We start from the raw sequence: 17187 nt of genomic DNA, 5'->3' as shown, positions 1-17187 counted from the left end.
GTTGTTTTTTTTCTGTTTCGTTAGATGTCGATTGAAGATGGTGGTTCTTTTTCATAGGCAACATTTTGCTGTTTTGGTGCTTGTTCCAAGTTGGCCTGAGGACGTTAAGAGCCCACCACAATGTGTGGAGTGGTATCACGCATATAGACTGGACCAGACATGGCAGACAGACTATACTACCCCTTCCTTGAACGTTATACTGAATCATCTTGGTTGTTATTGACCATTCAGTAGTAACCTTGAAACTGTCACAAGACGACCTCAATTTCGAGCAATTTGGAATTGAATCCTCATTGCTGGTCCCCTTCAGCTGGATTTGACCGCATAACCCCTGAGATGCCTGCCCAGTGTATTCACCACTCGACCACCACTGCAGCATACACAGATAATTTATTTTCAGTGTAAAAAAAAAAAAAAAAAATTCTTTTTGTTTTCAACACAAACATAATCCTGGAAAATCTCAGTCTCATTCTATCACTTCAAAATGATCAGTATTAAAATATAGATATTTTTCATGATTTTTTTTTAGCAATCTCATCCATATTTTGATCATTTTTCACAATAGAATAAAAGCAAGTTTCTCCAAAGTTGCACGCATGCACATGTGATGACCGACATTTTATTTTCATTGGCGATCATATTTTCAGGGAATTATTTTTTTACTAAATTGTCAACGAAGTGTGGCTACTTTCAAACCAAATTTATGTTTAAATGAGCTTGCTCGGGATTGCAAGAGAGAATTTTATTCAGTATTTCGTGCCAGCGAGCGAGATTCATATTCACAGCAACGCTTGTCCGATGGAGGTGTGATTGCAATTCGCTGTGTTTGTAACTGACCGTATTGATGGAATCGACCGCATGTCTTTATGCATCTAATTGTGGTTTTTACTGAACGTATGTGGAGCTAAAAGTGTGTGTGTGTGTGTGTGTGTGTGTGTGTGTGTGTGTGTGTGTGTGTGTGTGTGTGTGTGTGTGTGTGTGTGTGTGTGTGTGTGTGTTGGGGGGGGGGTAAGCAATTAGTTAATCTCTGTCCATCTGTCTGTCTGTAAATGTCAGTTTATGATGAAGGAACAATCAAAAGAAAGACCAATTACTGCACTGTCGTCCCAAGAAGGAAGCCAGACACAACAACACACACACACACACACACACACACACACACACACACACACACACACACACACACACACACACACACACACACACACAAATAATGTGTTTGAAGAGCTAATATAATCGACACTGGGTAAAATGGTGGTAAATTCCGGAATTAATTTATTTATATGACTATTAAAATCTTTATTTTATTTAAATTGGATTATATACTTGAACACTGTGGAACACAAATCGCCTTCTTTTCACATCCAAGAACCTCCAGCTTAGCAGTACTTGGACATGTTAAATAAGGTGGTATATAAATAAGGGTGGTGTATAAGATTGCTTAAATTGTGCTAAACTTCTGGAATTTTCTTTAAATAAACTTTAAAATCATTATTTTATTTCAATTGAAGTATACACCTGAACACTGCATGGGGTAACATGTTCTAGGAACTCTTTTTTTTTGTTAGTTTTTGTAATTATGTTAGGGGAATTAAGCCTGTGGAGAATCGCACACACAAAACCAGACAATATGGTGAATATTTTATCTGTAATTTGACCGAATCTTGACTTTTCTGTAATTTACTACATTGCATTTTATCCCATCAGATTCAGATTTCCATTTCTGGTCACCGATTCCATGAATTCCATCCATTTTCCACGATTCTGAAAAAAAAATCACTGACTATAATTGTATTTCCTAAATAAGGTATTAGTCGAGAAAATACTCAAAGCAGGTTGCAGAGGATTTTTTTATTCACTTATCCTGTATTGCACAAAATGAGGAAATTTGATCAGGGTTAATGAGGGTGTGCTTTCTCCTCTTTCAATATCTACCACTCCACCATCTATGGTTCTTGAACATCCTTGTGTACAAATTTAAAGGTCAGGCCTGGTGGAACATCTGTAAACATGGCATTCTCTATGATTAAAATTCAAATTGTCAATCCCTCCAGAAGGATTTATGTTTTTAATAACTATTGCGGTTCAAGGATCATGAGTTTTAACCGCTAATAAAATAATGTTTAAATGCTCCCGATCAGTTTTCAACAAACGTTTGATGTAATGATGACACAATGAAGATCAATGTTGCCCATCCTCTTACCTTTTGAAAGTGACATCGGAATTGAAATTTTCTCATGGAAACTATGCATCGCATCGATGAGTTTCTGCATACTCGAGATCACCAAGTCCTACAAAGCAACGAGTGTTCTCAATGGACCATTTTGTCTTTGTGTACAGAATTTTTTCTTTCACAACTACAGGATGTCTTGGTAAGAGATGCAGAACGTTTTCCTCTCAATTATACATTCCTTACAACTTGTGTGTAATGCAATATCAATTGGTACTTGTTAACAAAACACACACACACACACACACACACACACACACACACACACCAAGTTGTGGATCCAGGTAGGTGAAGCTTCAATCAGGTTGAGGAGTGTTAAGGATTGCTGTTCGCAATCCTGCACAGTAAAGAGATTATCAGAAAGCTTGTGCTGTGCATCAATCAGGATGGACATGCTCTGTAAAGGGATAGTACCATGAGTAATCCTTTGGAATAATGCTTTAAAGCAAAGCTTATAATAGAGTATCACATAGAAAATTATAATATCGAACAAAGTAAACTTCCAAGCTACCATTTGCATCTTATTATCAGTTGAGGCCAGATCAGATCTGTGACTTGCTACAGGTACCATGTAAACCTGTACTAACCTGTTCCATGGTCGGGTTGTCGGCGACTAAACCGTCTCCCCCACCAGGTTTTTGGTGAGGAGGGTGTTTGGATATGGACACTCAGCAGGATTAAAAACAAAACCTGTCAAAGGGCGGAGGAGCTCCTTGTGAGCCAACGGCCATCCATATCTGGTGCCCAACTGTGTCTATAGACATCCTCCTGCAGTTGGGTTACTTTTTCTCAGAGGTTGGTGGCACGAATTGCACTCAGGCCACCATAAAACACCTGATTCCGCATAAACACATAAAAAAAAATATGCAAAGAAAACTGAAAACTCACTCCATGGGAGTCCCACCTGTGCGGCTGTCCTTCAGGGCAGCTCACCAAATGACAGATTTGAGGCAAAGCCTTCGGGACCCCCATTCTTTGATGATAGGAGGAAAAGCACAGGGTAACCTGAGGCAGTCCCTTTGGACTGGTGCATGAAATGTCCTATCCCAAAGGGAGGATGTTCAACTGCGTCAGTCTGCTATCTTCTCTGTACCTGTTTGTAGTAAGGATGTTGAGGTCATGGAGGCACATTCACTTAATTTGGCAGTGATATTCATGTCTCCGCATGTTATGAGCCAGAGGTCTTTCGACGTCTGGATCGGGTCTGGGGAGTCATGGATTTACTGGATCATGGGGTGTGGTGCTGTCGGTACCTATGCTAGAGGACGAAAGTCCAGGTCTTCAAGTCCTTGATCTTTCCAGTCTTGCTCTACGGATGGACTTTGACTCTGACCAAGGATCTGAGAGGGAGACTTAGCTCCTTTGGTACCAGGTCTCCGAAGAATCCTTGGCTATCGCTGGTCAGACTTTGTGCCCAATGAGTAGTTGCTGAGAGACTCAAATGAGATTTGTTGCCTGTATAGTCTGTGAGCGTCAGCTGCGGCTGTATGTGGCTCGTTTTCCTGATGCTGATCCTGCTCACCAGATTCTAAATTAACTCTAAATAAGAACTCTAAATTAACATTTGCAATTTCATCATCATTTTATGGAAATCCTTGTATATTATCAGATATTAATGTATATAATAATGAAATTCACAATCGATAACTCATCATAGGACATCAATGTGTCGACACACTATGTATGTGAGTAAGTGTGTGGGGGATGATGAGGGGGATTTCAATTGAAATGAAGAAGGAAAGCAAATAAGTGAAGAAAGGAAAAGAGGTTAAGGCAGTTTTGGAAGAAGAGGGTTGAAGGGGGCAGGAGAGGGAGGGGAAGGAATAAAAGGGGAAGGATATGAGTAAGGGAAATGTTCCAACATAAGCAGAGAATGGATGTCGAGCAGTGGAGGGCAAGGGTTCAAATTTCAGCCATTTTGTATCCATAATATGGAGGATGGCCTCCAAGGTCAGTTTTGCAAGACTGTAAACAGATTTTAGATGCTTACACTATCTGTGTTGATTTCGTTCAAACCAGAAAGTAAAGATGTATACACTTGTATATTCCCCCGGGCAATCACAGGATTTGTGTCCATCATCATCTGTAACGTTCCATTTGGAGAAGTTATGTTCTCGAAGATGGACAAAGGTGCAGGTGGAGGAAATATCTGGAGACAGGTTCACCATGTTAGAAAAGCATCAAGCTTAGAAAAGAAAAGCATCTTTAGCATCTACAGAGATCTGCATGGAGTATTAACATATGGTTAACAATGCATGTTCACATCTACCACTCTCAAAAAGGGGAATGAATGTATGACATAATAAATATTTGGTAAATCAAAAAATGTTTTAACAAGGAAAACATCTCACCTGCACCTGGACATCCACCTGTGTGCATTCGTAAAATGAGTTACAGATATCAATATGGACGACGAGGGTGTGGTTATTTGCAGGATCTCCAGTTGGCAAGATGATGTTTGAAGTTATGTGACTATTTCTGTTGCTGAACATGTACTCGGTGTCTTGTGTTTTTGCTCTGATGATGAACATTCGTTTGTCTGTGTCACCGTCAGCCGATGTAGCGTTGGATATCCACCCGACGCACAGGAATGTGAACTTGGTCAAGCCTGCAGTACCTGATGACAGGTAGACAAGAGAGTGATTTGTTAATGACGATGCATGTTTTGTCCAGTTAACACTTGACTCATGATATACAAACTTGACTACTTTCTCCTCTCTTGCTCCAAAAAAACCTCAAATCCTGTACTTCAAGGCCATGTCGGCTGAGTGATGCTGCTTTTAGCAGTCAATGGCTCTCTTCTTTCCACAAACTGCAACTGAGCTGGATTTCATATTTAAGTTTGTGATTTATGCGGAGTAGTGTTTTGGAAAGAAGACAAAGTAGAGATGGGAGAGCAAAATGGTGTTTGGGAGGGTTAGGCTGGAAGGTGGCAGGGAGTAGAAGGGAAGGAGGTTTGTCGGTGGCAGCAGGGGATTGGGAGGTGGTGACCGATCAAGAGCCACGATATGCATACCTGAGATTGGATTGCTGTGACACATTCCCCCGAAAGGTGAGACACTCAGCTGCAGACTGTACTGTGCAGTAGCCTTTGGCTGACCAGCTATGGTGGCAGATCCTACAACCACATATGTTTTGTTCTGTTGAAGAAACTCAGGGAGGATGACCAGGCCCTCGGAATTGATACCTGATATTTGAGAATTAAAAAAAAACGATCTGATTACATTAAAAAAACGACTCAAAATAATTATCATTTAAATACACTTGATGAACATTGCCCATGCATCTTACCCATGTAACCATAAGTAACCTCATCCCTGTATCCACGGACAAAATTTTAGTAATCTATCTTGAGGTCAGCTTGTCGAAAGGTTTCCCATGTACCTGTACATTTTATTTTAGCGATACCCAAGGCTGTTGTCCAGTTGGAGTACATCTGAGAATTGGAGTTTGGCTGAAATATAAGTAAAAAGCAGTCTGACATAATGAAGAAACCAACTCTAAGTAGTGCTTGTTACCATTAAGGAACGATTTGGTCGTTGCATAGAAACTAGTGTGTATTATAAAAGGAGCTGTGTCTGTCTGTCTGTCTGTCGTGCTATAACTTGAGAACAGATTCACGGATTTCAATGAAACTAATGATGGTTTATTCAGTGAACTCTTGGGAAGGTTGGTGATGCAAATTTTTTTATATTTTTTTATTTTAAGGAAGGAAGGTTTGTGTGGGTACATGGGCACACGTGACGAAGCTGCTAACGCCAACTTGCGATGCTGGATATCCTCGCACAGAGGGCAGGATCACCCAGGAATCCGTTTTTGTTCTTGCCCTACAGATTAGCGATTGCAGAAAAGATTGGTATTTCCATCAGCAAAGCAACAGCTCTTATATGCTGGTAACGTAATTAAGAAATATTTGAAATGGACTTGGAAGCAGACTTATTTGTTGGAGGTGCAGTTGTGCGACTGATGCAGTGCACCCTAAGGTTAGAGCAAGAATTCGTTTTTTGCTTCGGGTGCTGGTGAAGCACGATTGACACAAATTTTTAAGCAGAAACCATTTTGTTCCCACATTTGAGAGATACTTGGATGAAAAATGTACTTTTCATTCAAATCCCCAATTTACTGAATGTAGACGCAGCAATGCGCTGCTCCGGCACGTGCTCCCATACCTGACCTGAGTGTACGTGGATGCAGCGACGCACTGCTCCGGTGCGTGCTCCCATACCTGACCTGACTATGTGGACGCAGCGACGCGCTGCTCCGGCGCGTGCTCGCATACCTAACCTGACTGTATGTGGTGTAAAATATTTATTCGCAAAATGTAAAATGTAAAAGCAATGCAAGCTTTATCATGTATCATGTTCTGTACAAACTGAGTAATTATATTGAGCACATTGTTGCTGACAAGCCTTGGGAGAAATTGAGGTTTCTTACTGGACTGTGCTGAGCACACGACTTGACTGTTTTCTTGAAGGGGGGAATGGGGTCCGACTTGACACCGAGTGAAGAAATAATTTGTATCACATTTTATATGTCCCATGACTCGTTCATTTTAAAGTTGCAATAACACCATTTATTTTCTATACTTTTTGAGAGTTTGATATGTCATTAACATTGTGTTGGTGGCAATAATTGGTGCGACATTTCTCGTAATGATGATCAAATTGGAATTGAAGATATTCCATTCGATTTAATTTGTTGCACTTCATGTGCAGCACCTGACTGCTGAGTTGCATCATTACTTGGTATGGGGCTGTGCCACTAAAGCAAAATCTCATTTGCATAAATCCAATATGGCCACCAAATATCAATATTTTGCCACATCTTTGCTCTTGGATGATATTGTTACGGCTGTGGAAATTCGCATTACACCATGAAGGGCCCGTAGGTGAGATATCTCTAAGTACATGTGTAGTTAGCCCAAAGCCATTGTATAGCGGGAATTTATGTGATCCATTCGGGCTGCGACACTTTGAGTTAGCCATTTTTTCTGTTCTATCTGTATTTTGAACCAACCACGTCTCAACAGCCATCACACACAACCACCACGCCAGCCATTGTCACCAACTGCAACCACGCTCCAACCCTCGGACAACAACAACGCCAACAGCCACGACCTTTACCTTCACAACTCGCTCCCACATCATCGCATCACCGCCATTCCCAAACGGCACCATAACCATCAAACCACCACCGAAAACCCTCCACCACCTTCACCTCTCTCCTACGGCCATTCCCGCACCACCTGTGAACACTGGGTGTCGGGCTGTCTCGGGCCCGTTCGGCGATTGGTGCCGAACGCACCGAGCCGCGAGCGCAAATAGCGGCCTTTCCGAGGGAGAATTCGGATCAAGAACGCTACACGCCCACTTTTCCTCCGTCCAATTAGCAAGTGCGGGGCGGCTTGGCCCCGCCTCCAGGCGCGTCTGTGTGAAATCGATATATGCAAATTCTAGGATCAGGGGAGGTTCACGCCCCCGTTTCCTCCGACCAATGGGCGAGCGTGGCTCCGCCCCCGAGGTCATCCTGATCCAAATATTTGCATATTAGCTGCTCCTGCCAGCCTATAAGAAGGCAAGCGCAAGGCGAATGAAGTCAGTCGAGTCGGGTGGCGAAGTCATCGGTGTGGCAGAGAGTTGGGTTCTGCAGTCGGCTGAGAAGAATTGCGGAAAGAGGAAAAGGAGCTCGGGTCCGAGGCGAGAAGGACGGCGGTCGGAGACGAGGCTCGCGGTGTGGGATCGCTCGTCGCGGGACCCAAGCCAGCCAGCCATTCTCCTCCCCCAGGGCATCAACAATTCCCCCTTTCCCCCGCGCTGAGATAGTGCAATAAGGGTTCCCACCCCACTCCAAACGTCACGCCAACGAAACCTGCCAAGGAGCACGGAGTCAGGGCACAGCCACGCGGCCACATCTGCGGCTCGCCCACCAACGCGTCACGAGGACGCGAGTAGGACCCCCCCGGTCTCGCGGACCTGGCCGCTCCTCCAGGTCACACGCACAATTGGCCTACAGGCCTGTCTGCCCCCTTATCTATGAGGGTGGCTTCTTTCCTTTGCTTTTGAGTAAATGTGTGTTGGCGCCATCTGTAAAGTAGAACTGTATAAGTTTTGCCGTGTGTGCGCGTAGTCGGGAGTAACTCTGCGTCGTTGTTGCTTTTGTTTTGGCTGTTATATGTGCATTTTGATTATTGTATGGCTGTATATACGTGCTTTGTGTCTGGGGCTATGAATAAAATGCTTGCTTGTTGAACTGTGCCCGCTTCGCTTCGTCTTTTCTTTATTGACCCTCCATCTTGCGTCACGTAAGGGGTTTGTAGTGGGTGCAACATCCCGGTAATTAATTTGAACTGTCCAGGTCGATGATAACACCGCTCGGTTATCCCGATAGTACGGAACGGGCCGCCCAAGCGGCTCGTGTCCGGAGTCGACCTGCGGCGAGGTACGATCGCCCGGTTTACCATCCGCGTGGGTACTTAGGTAGGTCGAGTTTGGCGAACGATCCTATCCTACGTGGGTGGCCGATTGGCAGGATTGTGGTGAGGTCGAAAGGCCCACCCGTGACTAGCTCCCGGCGTTGGTCCGAGAGGGTCACGACAGAATTGTCCGTCTGGTGGGCGACATGCCGCGATTCGAGTTACGCGGCCGTTCGCACGCCGGCGGGCGCGAATTCGCAACAATATATTTGAGCCATTTCAACTTCTACTATATATCTTTTGCATACAAGAATGCATTTGGATTATTTAACAATTTTCTTGGATGTATTTTGATACACATCTCATTTGCATAAATCCAATATGGCTGCCAAATATCAATATTTTGCCATATATTTACTCTCAGAGAACAGATTTGAGCAGTTTATATTTCTAGAATATTTGAGGGGATCAAAGGCTAAATTTGGGATAGTTTAATATTTTGATTGGATGGGTTTAAATAAAATGATGCATGAATTTAATAAAATCCAATATGGCCACCAAATATCGATATTTTGTGATCAAATTTATGACAGTCACTTCTTTGGCTGGTGTTTCATTGCAGGCATATTAATACCCCACTGAAGATGCCCATCAAGGTCATCATTATAGTCATCAGTGAAATCTGGTAGCTGTGAGTTGGCACAACTTGTCCCACGGCATTCTCCACAAACAGCACTGCAATGCAGACTATACTTTCTGCATGTGCACCTCTTTGTATTACAGTCTGTTTTACAGTTACAGCAGATGACATCCAGTAGTTTTGATGGGGCTGCAAGCTGGTCAGTTTGTATTGGCAAACATTGTCCATCCACCATGTGCCATCCCCACTCTTCCGGCTTCATATTGATGCTTCTTCCTTTCCACTCCATCATCTGATAATATACACGGAGGCTGTGATACTTTTGCAGCTGCTGAGGTTGGGGGTAGAGTTTGAGGTTCTACATGAGATGTGCTCTTGGAAACCTTCTCACAAAATCGCCTGTATCGTAAAGTGTACAGTCCTTGTTCTTTGGCACCACCATATAATGACACAAGTGCTTTTTCTTCTGCTGCAATAATGTCCTGTTTTGCCACATGTCCTTGACTGAACACCTTAGCTTGCTGACGGAACAGGGCAACGCTCTTGATCTTCCTTACTGCTAAACCCTTTCCCAATCCAAACAGGTGAGAAGTTGTATCGCAGCCAAGGATTGCATGGATGAATAACACATGGTCACAAACATCAGGACCAAGAAATTCCTTCGACTGCTTTATGCACCATATCCTGGTCTTTTTTGCTGATTGCCTGGGCTCTGGGGCCAGGAACAAGTCATGTGCATCCAGTTCAGCATGATGCAGTAGGAGGATGAGCAAGTTCATGTCATCCCCTATCAGGACAGTGTCTTTGATTCTAGCAGATGCAACAGCTGTTTGGACAATGAGCACATCAGCATCATGCTTTGCATGATCTCTATTGCACCCAGCCCACTCTAGTTTGTCACTAAGATAAACAATAAATCGCTGTTTGTTTGTCACATTTTTCAAGAATTCCTCCTTCTTGGACTGTATAACCATTCCACCAGTGAAGTTTACTGTCCTGCCTGAACAAGCCCCTCTCCTTCAAATGTGCGTAGCATCTTTTGTTGTTGGACCGTCTTGGTATCCATCAAAGATAATGGTAGCAGCCCCATATTTATGTGTAACATATTATGTGACATAAAGCTGACTGACTCTCATATGTGGAACCTCTTGGCCATGGAAGACGATGAAGTAGCGCACCACCATCGAGAATATACTGGACATTTCCAATTGGTTCTCGTTGCTCCCCTTGCATGGTCTTCCAGAGAACATCGGCAAGGATAGCCTTATTGGCCTGCAGGGGAAGGAAGGAAGATCCAAACAATGCTGGGGGGGGGGGGGTAACTACACAGTTCATATTTGAAGAGTGACTGTAGATCTTCACAGTACTCCCCAATGGTTACCAGTCTCTGGAAGATCAACTGTGGATCTACCTTCACAGATTCTCCTTTGATCTTGACAGTTGATCTTGAATTAAGTGTGACTGCTCGATCACATTTCTGGAAGGTGAACTCTTGTACAGATTTCCCAACCATGGATGCGAGAATCTTTTCTCCAACTGTTCTTGATCTTTCAACGTTGACTCCTTCCTGGGCTGTCATGCCATTTGCAATGTTAAACAGGGACGGATCCCGTGCGAATGGATCTCTCCCTGAGATAGCTGATAAGATCAAGGGTGTCATTGACATCTCCAGCTTGTCTAGCTTAAATTGACAGGTCTTTGTGCTGGTCACTGGTTTCAAATGAGATGCCACTGAGCTTCTGCATGGCCTAGATGCATCCAATGAAATTTTTAAGTATTACAAATGCATCCTTGGATCCAAAGATCTCATTATAGAAATTTAAATCACTAAAATACATCATCTGAGAGCAAAGATTTGGCAAGATATTGATATTTGGCGGCCATATTGGATTTATGCAAATGAGATTTTGTTCCAGGGAAGTTTAAAAGTATGCTAAATGCATCCTTATATACAAAATACCCATTATAGAAGTTTAAATCACTCAAATATGTCATCTGTGAGCAAAGATATGGCACAATATTGATAATTGGCCACCATATTGGATTTATGCAAATTAGACATATTTCCGCAACAGGGATTTCTTAGGACTTCTAGTCTGGTGTTCTGGGGACCTCAGAGAAATGCATTGTGCTAAAAAAAAAATTCTGTTGCAATTTGTTCCCGATCAAGCGAAAAAATGGGCTGGATTGCCTGGACTACATGAGATACACTGGTACATGTACAATTTCTTTTGTTTTTATACAACAGAAGTATCAAAAGATTCCCTTTGTGCACATAGGTTTTGTCAGCATAGATATTACCTTAAATGACCAGCAACAAAGTTGTCGGTACTTTTAAGGTTTTTATTATTATTATTTACAAAAGATTTGTAAAGTGTAACCTTAAAGACAAACATATCCATGCCGAAGTTGACCTGTTACGATGATAAAAAGAAAGCAAGCGTTGGGCCCCAAAATCGTTTGGGATTGAGCCTCACTTGGGTGTAATTGGTCCTAATGGTTGGATGATCATTCAGTGTTTTTTTTTTTTTTAGATAAAGCATACCTGTTGAAGTGTTTTGGCTAAGTGTCTTCTCTTCGTTGCCTCCCTCCAGCAGTTGCCAAGTATACTCGGTAACTACATCACTTCTGCAATTCCCACATTCCATTTGGAGCTTCACGTCAAGTGATGTTCTGCTGTATTCCCAACAGTTATCTTTGCACCTGTGAGCAGAATACTGGTCAGTACATTGCTATATGTCACCGTGTGTGTCGTACTGCCGTTGTTGAGAGTCTTTGTACATGCATGGTGATGTTCATGTCGGTAGGTGAATTGTGCAGCGGTTACATTATTTATTTTAGACAATAGAGAGTGATGGGCTGTTTTAGAGTGTGAAACCGAGTTAATCATCATGATGGTGGTGCATTCTCCAGAGGTTGGCCTGAAAGTCGCTTTACCCCTGTTAAAATCATCACACCTCCCTCCCTCCCTTCTTCTCCGCCCTCAGGTCAGGTCAGGTATGCGAGCATGCACCGGAGCAGCACGTCGTTGTGTCCACTTTCCGCCGGTACTCCAGGGGCCTCTGCCTGGCCATTCCCAAGGCAGATGCCTGTCCCATTGGCGTCCTCCACTCCACTGGGAAGGGGTAAAATGACACTCCCTCACTGAGAGTGATATGCCGTGATAATATGCATGATATGTAGCAACACTGACTCACTAATGCGGGAGTCCATAGGAAGTTAGACAACATGGCGGACACAAGTTGTTGCAGTGTTGAGCGGCTGGTTGCTTGTGTTTGGGTACATTAAGGGCACATATAGGCCAAACAATTGCTGAAATGCAGACAGCTTCGCGGAACGCTTTGGAAAACCTTCTTCCACCAAAGTCCCCCCCGACCGTGGCCACCACGTAGTCCAGATCTAAAGATGCCAGCCACCTCTTTGTGGGGCTTCATCAAGGACAAAGCGTCAACAAACCAATATAGGACGATTGAAGAATAGTGAGCTGCAGTGGTTGCCTCTTTCACATAGGTGACCCCACAAATGCTGCACAAGATGTCGAAGAGGACTTGGCGACTAATTCAGTGGTGCAAGGAGAATGATGGACCGAATGGACCAAATACAGATACAATGACTGATTAACCATTGTTCGTACTGCACAATAAAACCTGTACCTGTATATTAAAAGAGTTTAAGAACTAATGCTTTACTGGAAAGGGGTAAAGCGACTTTCAAACAAACCTGCACATATATAGTTTATCTTCGTACACCAACTACATTTTAATGATATGATACTGTGATAAAATAACTACTGCATTGAACTATTGAAAGTATGAAAGTGTAATTTGTCTGTTGTGAAACCATAAATTTTCATACCTAATGAAGATATCCGCTGGCTGTCCGTTCACCACGTGCAGGTATTGGCTAACATTGGAGATCCTTTCATCTTTGGATCCAGTCCCAGTGACCAGCAACAAAGAATCTGCTTGCAACACATCACGAGGCAGGATGAAGTCCCCTTCTGGAATCACGTGACCTCCACAAAGTGGTTTGCTAGCCATAGACTGATTTGCAGGATGTAAAACCCAGCATTCCCATGAAAAGGTCATATCTTGGCTGCTTTTTACTTTTATATCCGGATCATACGACTGACTTTTACCATCCACAACTGCATCAAGTTCATTGCCAATGGTTCTTCTTTCACCACCATAAATGGCCATTACAAGGGGAGATGAATAAACTTGCAGCAACACTTCTGTGGAGACCCCTAAGATTTCTTCAGAACCCAAAAGAACCCTCACCCTGTAGTTTCCTGGCTTGAAATATCTGGTTGGAAAGTATGCATCGGCCCAGGTAGAAACAATATTTCCAGAACTTTGAACGTTCGTCTCATTGAAGACACTCCACTGGTATTCCCGATTTTTAATCTCATCACATACATTTTCTACACCTACAGAGAGCAGTAGGTCTTCAGAGACATACATTCTGATCATATTGCTGTAAACATAAGCTTTGGCCATTGGACAGGCTTTCACTGTGACCATCTGATATTGTTCTTTGTGGAAGACTGTGGTCTTCGACGTAAAGTATAGCTTGTATATTCCATAACCAGGGTACGTGTGATTAATATGAACATTACCATTATAAATCAATGAGGAGTTGATGTTCGGTAGAGAAAATATGGATGGGCAGAATGAAGGTCCAAGGATGTATGCGGAACCATCACCCGGCTTCAAGACGGAGCAGGATACGACACCGGAGGGTGATGGAAGTGTTATTTTCACAGTCCTTGGCTGGTTAAGCACCTCGACCAACACCGCAGGCACCGACAATAATCCTGTATAAAGTTCCAGGCGCATGGCGATTCCGTTTCTCCAAGTAACAGGTGTCAGTTTCAATGCAGAGCAGGACAGCCTTTCATAGAGGATGATGTGGGCAGTTGTGTTTGCATCAACATTTGCCTTGAAATAGCAGCAAACAAAACAAGCATGGATCAGTGATGGAAACAGAACTGTGATTGCAGTGTATTTTTGCAAAATGAAGAAAATTTTAGAGCATCACAACCTTTGAGTCATTTGCAATGTTTTCAAAAAGGTCATATTTACATAAAAAAAAAAGTGAGAACAGGGGTAGAATAATCATTTTGCCAACCTCCAAAGGATGACAGGCTGAGTCAACTCCATCTGGTGTTAGTTCAACAGCAAACGGGGCTCAAACTGAGAACTTGAAGATCCCAAGCCAGCCACCCTAACCACTAAGACAACACCAGGCTTACACACACACGTACTCGATTGTTGTTGATTGGATTTTTACCTCCGACACCAAAGGTGGATGGAAGTCCGAGATTATGTTTTCACCCCCGTTTGTCCGTTTGACTGTAAGCAGGATATCTCAAAAAGTGATGGACAGATTCAGACAAAACTTGGTAAACGGGTTGAGTGTATGACAAGGACAAATTGATAAGATTTTGGTGAAGATCCGGATCTGGACCCGGATAAGAGAATTTTTTTTAATGATTTTTCACCATTGAAGGGATAAGGCCAAAAACAATATACTGTATAGCATGATATCTCAAAAAGTTGTGCACCGATTATGACAAAACCAGGCGGATGAGTTGGGTGATGAACAAGAACAAGTCAATTAGATTTTTGTTGAGGTCCAGATGCAGATCTGTCCTATCAGTGGGATACAAAACGTAAACTGCACAGCCTGGTGGAGGTTTGCACGCTATCGAGTGCCGTATGTGACATCACAGGACACCGATCAGGTCAGGTATGGGAGCATGTGCCAGACCAGCGTGATGCCACATCCACTTTCTGCCTGCACTCCAGGGGCCTCCGTCTGGCTATCCCGCAGGCAGATGCCAGACCCATCCCCATGTCCTCGAGATAACAGTGAACCTGCTGCAACCACGAGGCCATGTGGTCAGCTCGTTCACTCCCTCCACTCATGAGGCTCCCTTGCTGAGAGAACCCTGGTGAGCAGGATCAGCGTCAGGAAGGCGAGCCACATTTCCATACAGCCGCAGCTGACGCTCACGGACTATACAGGAAACAAATCTCATATCAGTCTCTCTCAGCAAACCCTTGTTAGACACAAAGTCCATCCAGCTACAGCAAAGGATTCTCTGAAGAGACCTGGTACCGAAGGAGTTTGGTCTTTGCCTCAGATCCTTGGTCAGAGTCCAAGTCTCACAGCCATAGAGCAAGACTGGAAACATCAAGGACTTAAAGGCTCGGATTTTTGTCCTCCTACATAGGTACCAACAGCGTCACTTTTTGGTCCAGTGCATCCATGACTCCCCAGGTCAGACCCAGATGTATATCGACTTCTTTCTCACACATGTAAAGACATGAATATGACTGCCAATGTAAGTGAATCTCTCTGTGACCTCAACATCCTCACACACAGGCAGCTGCAGACAAGATAGCAGCATCCAATGTGTCATGGAACGCCTGGATTTTAGTCTAGACCCAGGAGACCCGTAATCCCAGCGGCTCTGACTCCTCATTCAATGCTTCGAGGGCCCCCGTAAAGATGCCAGAGCATCTGCAAAGATGAATGCATCATCTGCAAAAATCAATGTCAGAGATCTTGCATTCCTAAACGATGCACCGCAGCTTGATCTCTCTGACATCCTCCCCAGAATTCAGTCCATACGTGATGAAAAGTGTGGGTGTCAGTACACACAATTGGCAAATTCCAGTAACAAATGGAAAACTACAGTGTCTACCAGTGTGCTCAGTTCCTCAGTAATGATCACAGGCTTGTTGCAGCAACTCTGAAGCTGTGTCTCAAATCCAAGAGAATGGTACCAACCTAGCCAAGACTGGATATTGGCACGTTTAAGGATGAAAATGGTAGCAGTCTGGCTTTAAACCAAAGAGGCTACAATTTCATCCTTGAGCATGTCAACATCCAATCTAGGCTGGGATCGTACCATTCTCATGAATTTAAACTGTAACTTGTGATGCTGTAATAGAGTATGATCAAGGTGGTGAGGAAGGGCTTTTTCAGAAGACCCAGGTTGGAGTGGAGGAAGTAAATGAACAGCTTGGTAATGTAAGAGTGATAAGGCTCCGGGTCCAGATAATATGCACTAGAGTATTGATGGAGGTGGCTGAGCAGGTAAGCGAGATGTTAACGGATATTTTCAAGAGCTCACTGGAGTCAGGACAGGTACCGGAGGATTGGAGAGTCGCAAATGTAACACCATGATTTAAGAAAGGATCCAGAGAAGAATTGGGAAACTACAGACCTGTTAGTTTGACTTCAGTTGTGGGGAAGGTGTTGGAGACATTAATTAAAGACCAGATGAGGAACAATTTAAACAAATACAAACTAATTAAAGGTAGTCAGCATGGGTTTACCAAAGGTAGTTCCTCTTTAACAAATGTTTTAGAGTTCTATGTGGCAGTGTCTGATTGGGTGGATGAGGGAAAGGCAGTGGACATACCTCTGCTAACCTCTGCCAAGAGCACATACAAAGTGGGCATACCTCTGCAAAGCTGAACAGTTTACGTTTTGTATCTCACCGATAGGTCAGATCTGCATCCGGACGTGGACCAAAATATACCGCTAATCAGCTTGTTCTTGTCACCTAACCAACTCATCCACCAAGTTTTGTAATAACCCATTCATAAGTTTTGAAATATTGTGCTGTATATATTTTTGTCCCGATCTCTCAATGGTGAAGAATCACTTAAATTTTGTTTTTTAATTCCTTATCCAGATGTAGATGTTCATCAAAATCTAATCATTTCGTCCTTGTCACACACCCAACCTATCCACCAAGTTTTTTTCTGAATCTGTTGATAACTTTTTGAGATATCTTTCCCTGTTATACAGACAGACAATCAAGGGTGAAAACGTAACCTCTGTCCACAAACGGTAACAAATGAGAAATAATTGATTTCATTTCTCGAT

General features: G+C 43.3%; 1 protein-coding gene across 3 annotated transcripts in view; it reads right to left on the bottom strand.

The window, feature by feature from the left end:
* Nucleotides 1-17187, bottom strand: part of LOC147010920 (polycystin family receptor for egg jelly-like) — a 136679-nt gene that overhangs the window by 77778 nt on the left and 41714 nt on the right. For all 3 annotated transcript variants that reach the window (XM_085858651.1, XM_085858652.1, XM_085858653.1), the window contains 7 exons: nucleotides 13138-14222; nucleotides 11828-11985; nucleotides 5247-5417; nucleotides 4582-4847; nucleotides 4221-4379; nucleotides 2499-2627; nucleotides 2204-2291 (listed from right to left, as the gene is read on the bottom strand). In XM_085858651.1, the coding sequence (XP_085714777.1) occupies nucleotides 2204-2291; nucleotides 2499-2627; nucleotides 4221-4379; nucleotides 4582-4847; nucleotides 5247-5417; nucleotides 11828-11985; nucleotides 13138-14222 (2056 nt within the window). The remainder of the gene's footprint in view (nucleotides 1-2203; nucleotides 2292-2498; nucleotides 2628-4220; nucleotides 4380-4581; nucleotides 4848-5246; nucleotides 5418-11827; nucleotides 11986-13137; nucleotides 14223-17187) is intronic.

This window comes from Eptatretus burgeri, chromosome 16 (assembly GCF_056783735.1).
Source record: "Eptatretus burgeri isolate ZD-2024b chromosome 16, Ebu_testis_v1, whole genome shotgun sequence".
Lineage (NCBI taxonomy): Eukaryota > Metazoa > Chordata > Myxini > Myxiniformes > Myxinidae > Eptatretus > Eptatretus burgeri.
This window is presented reverse-complemented; position numbering and strand designations above follow the sequence as displayed.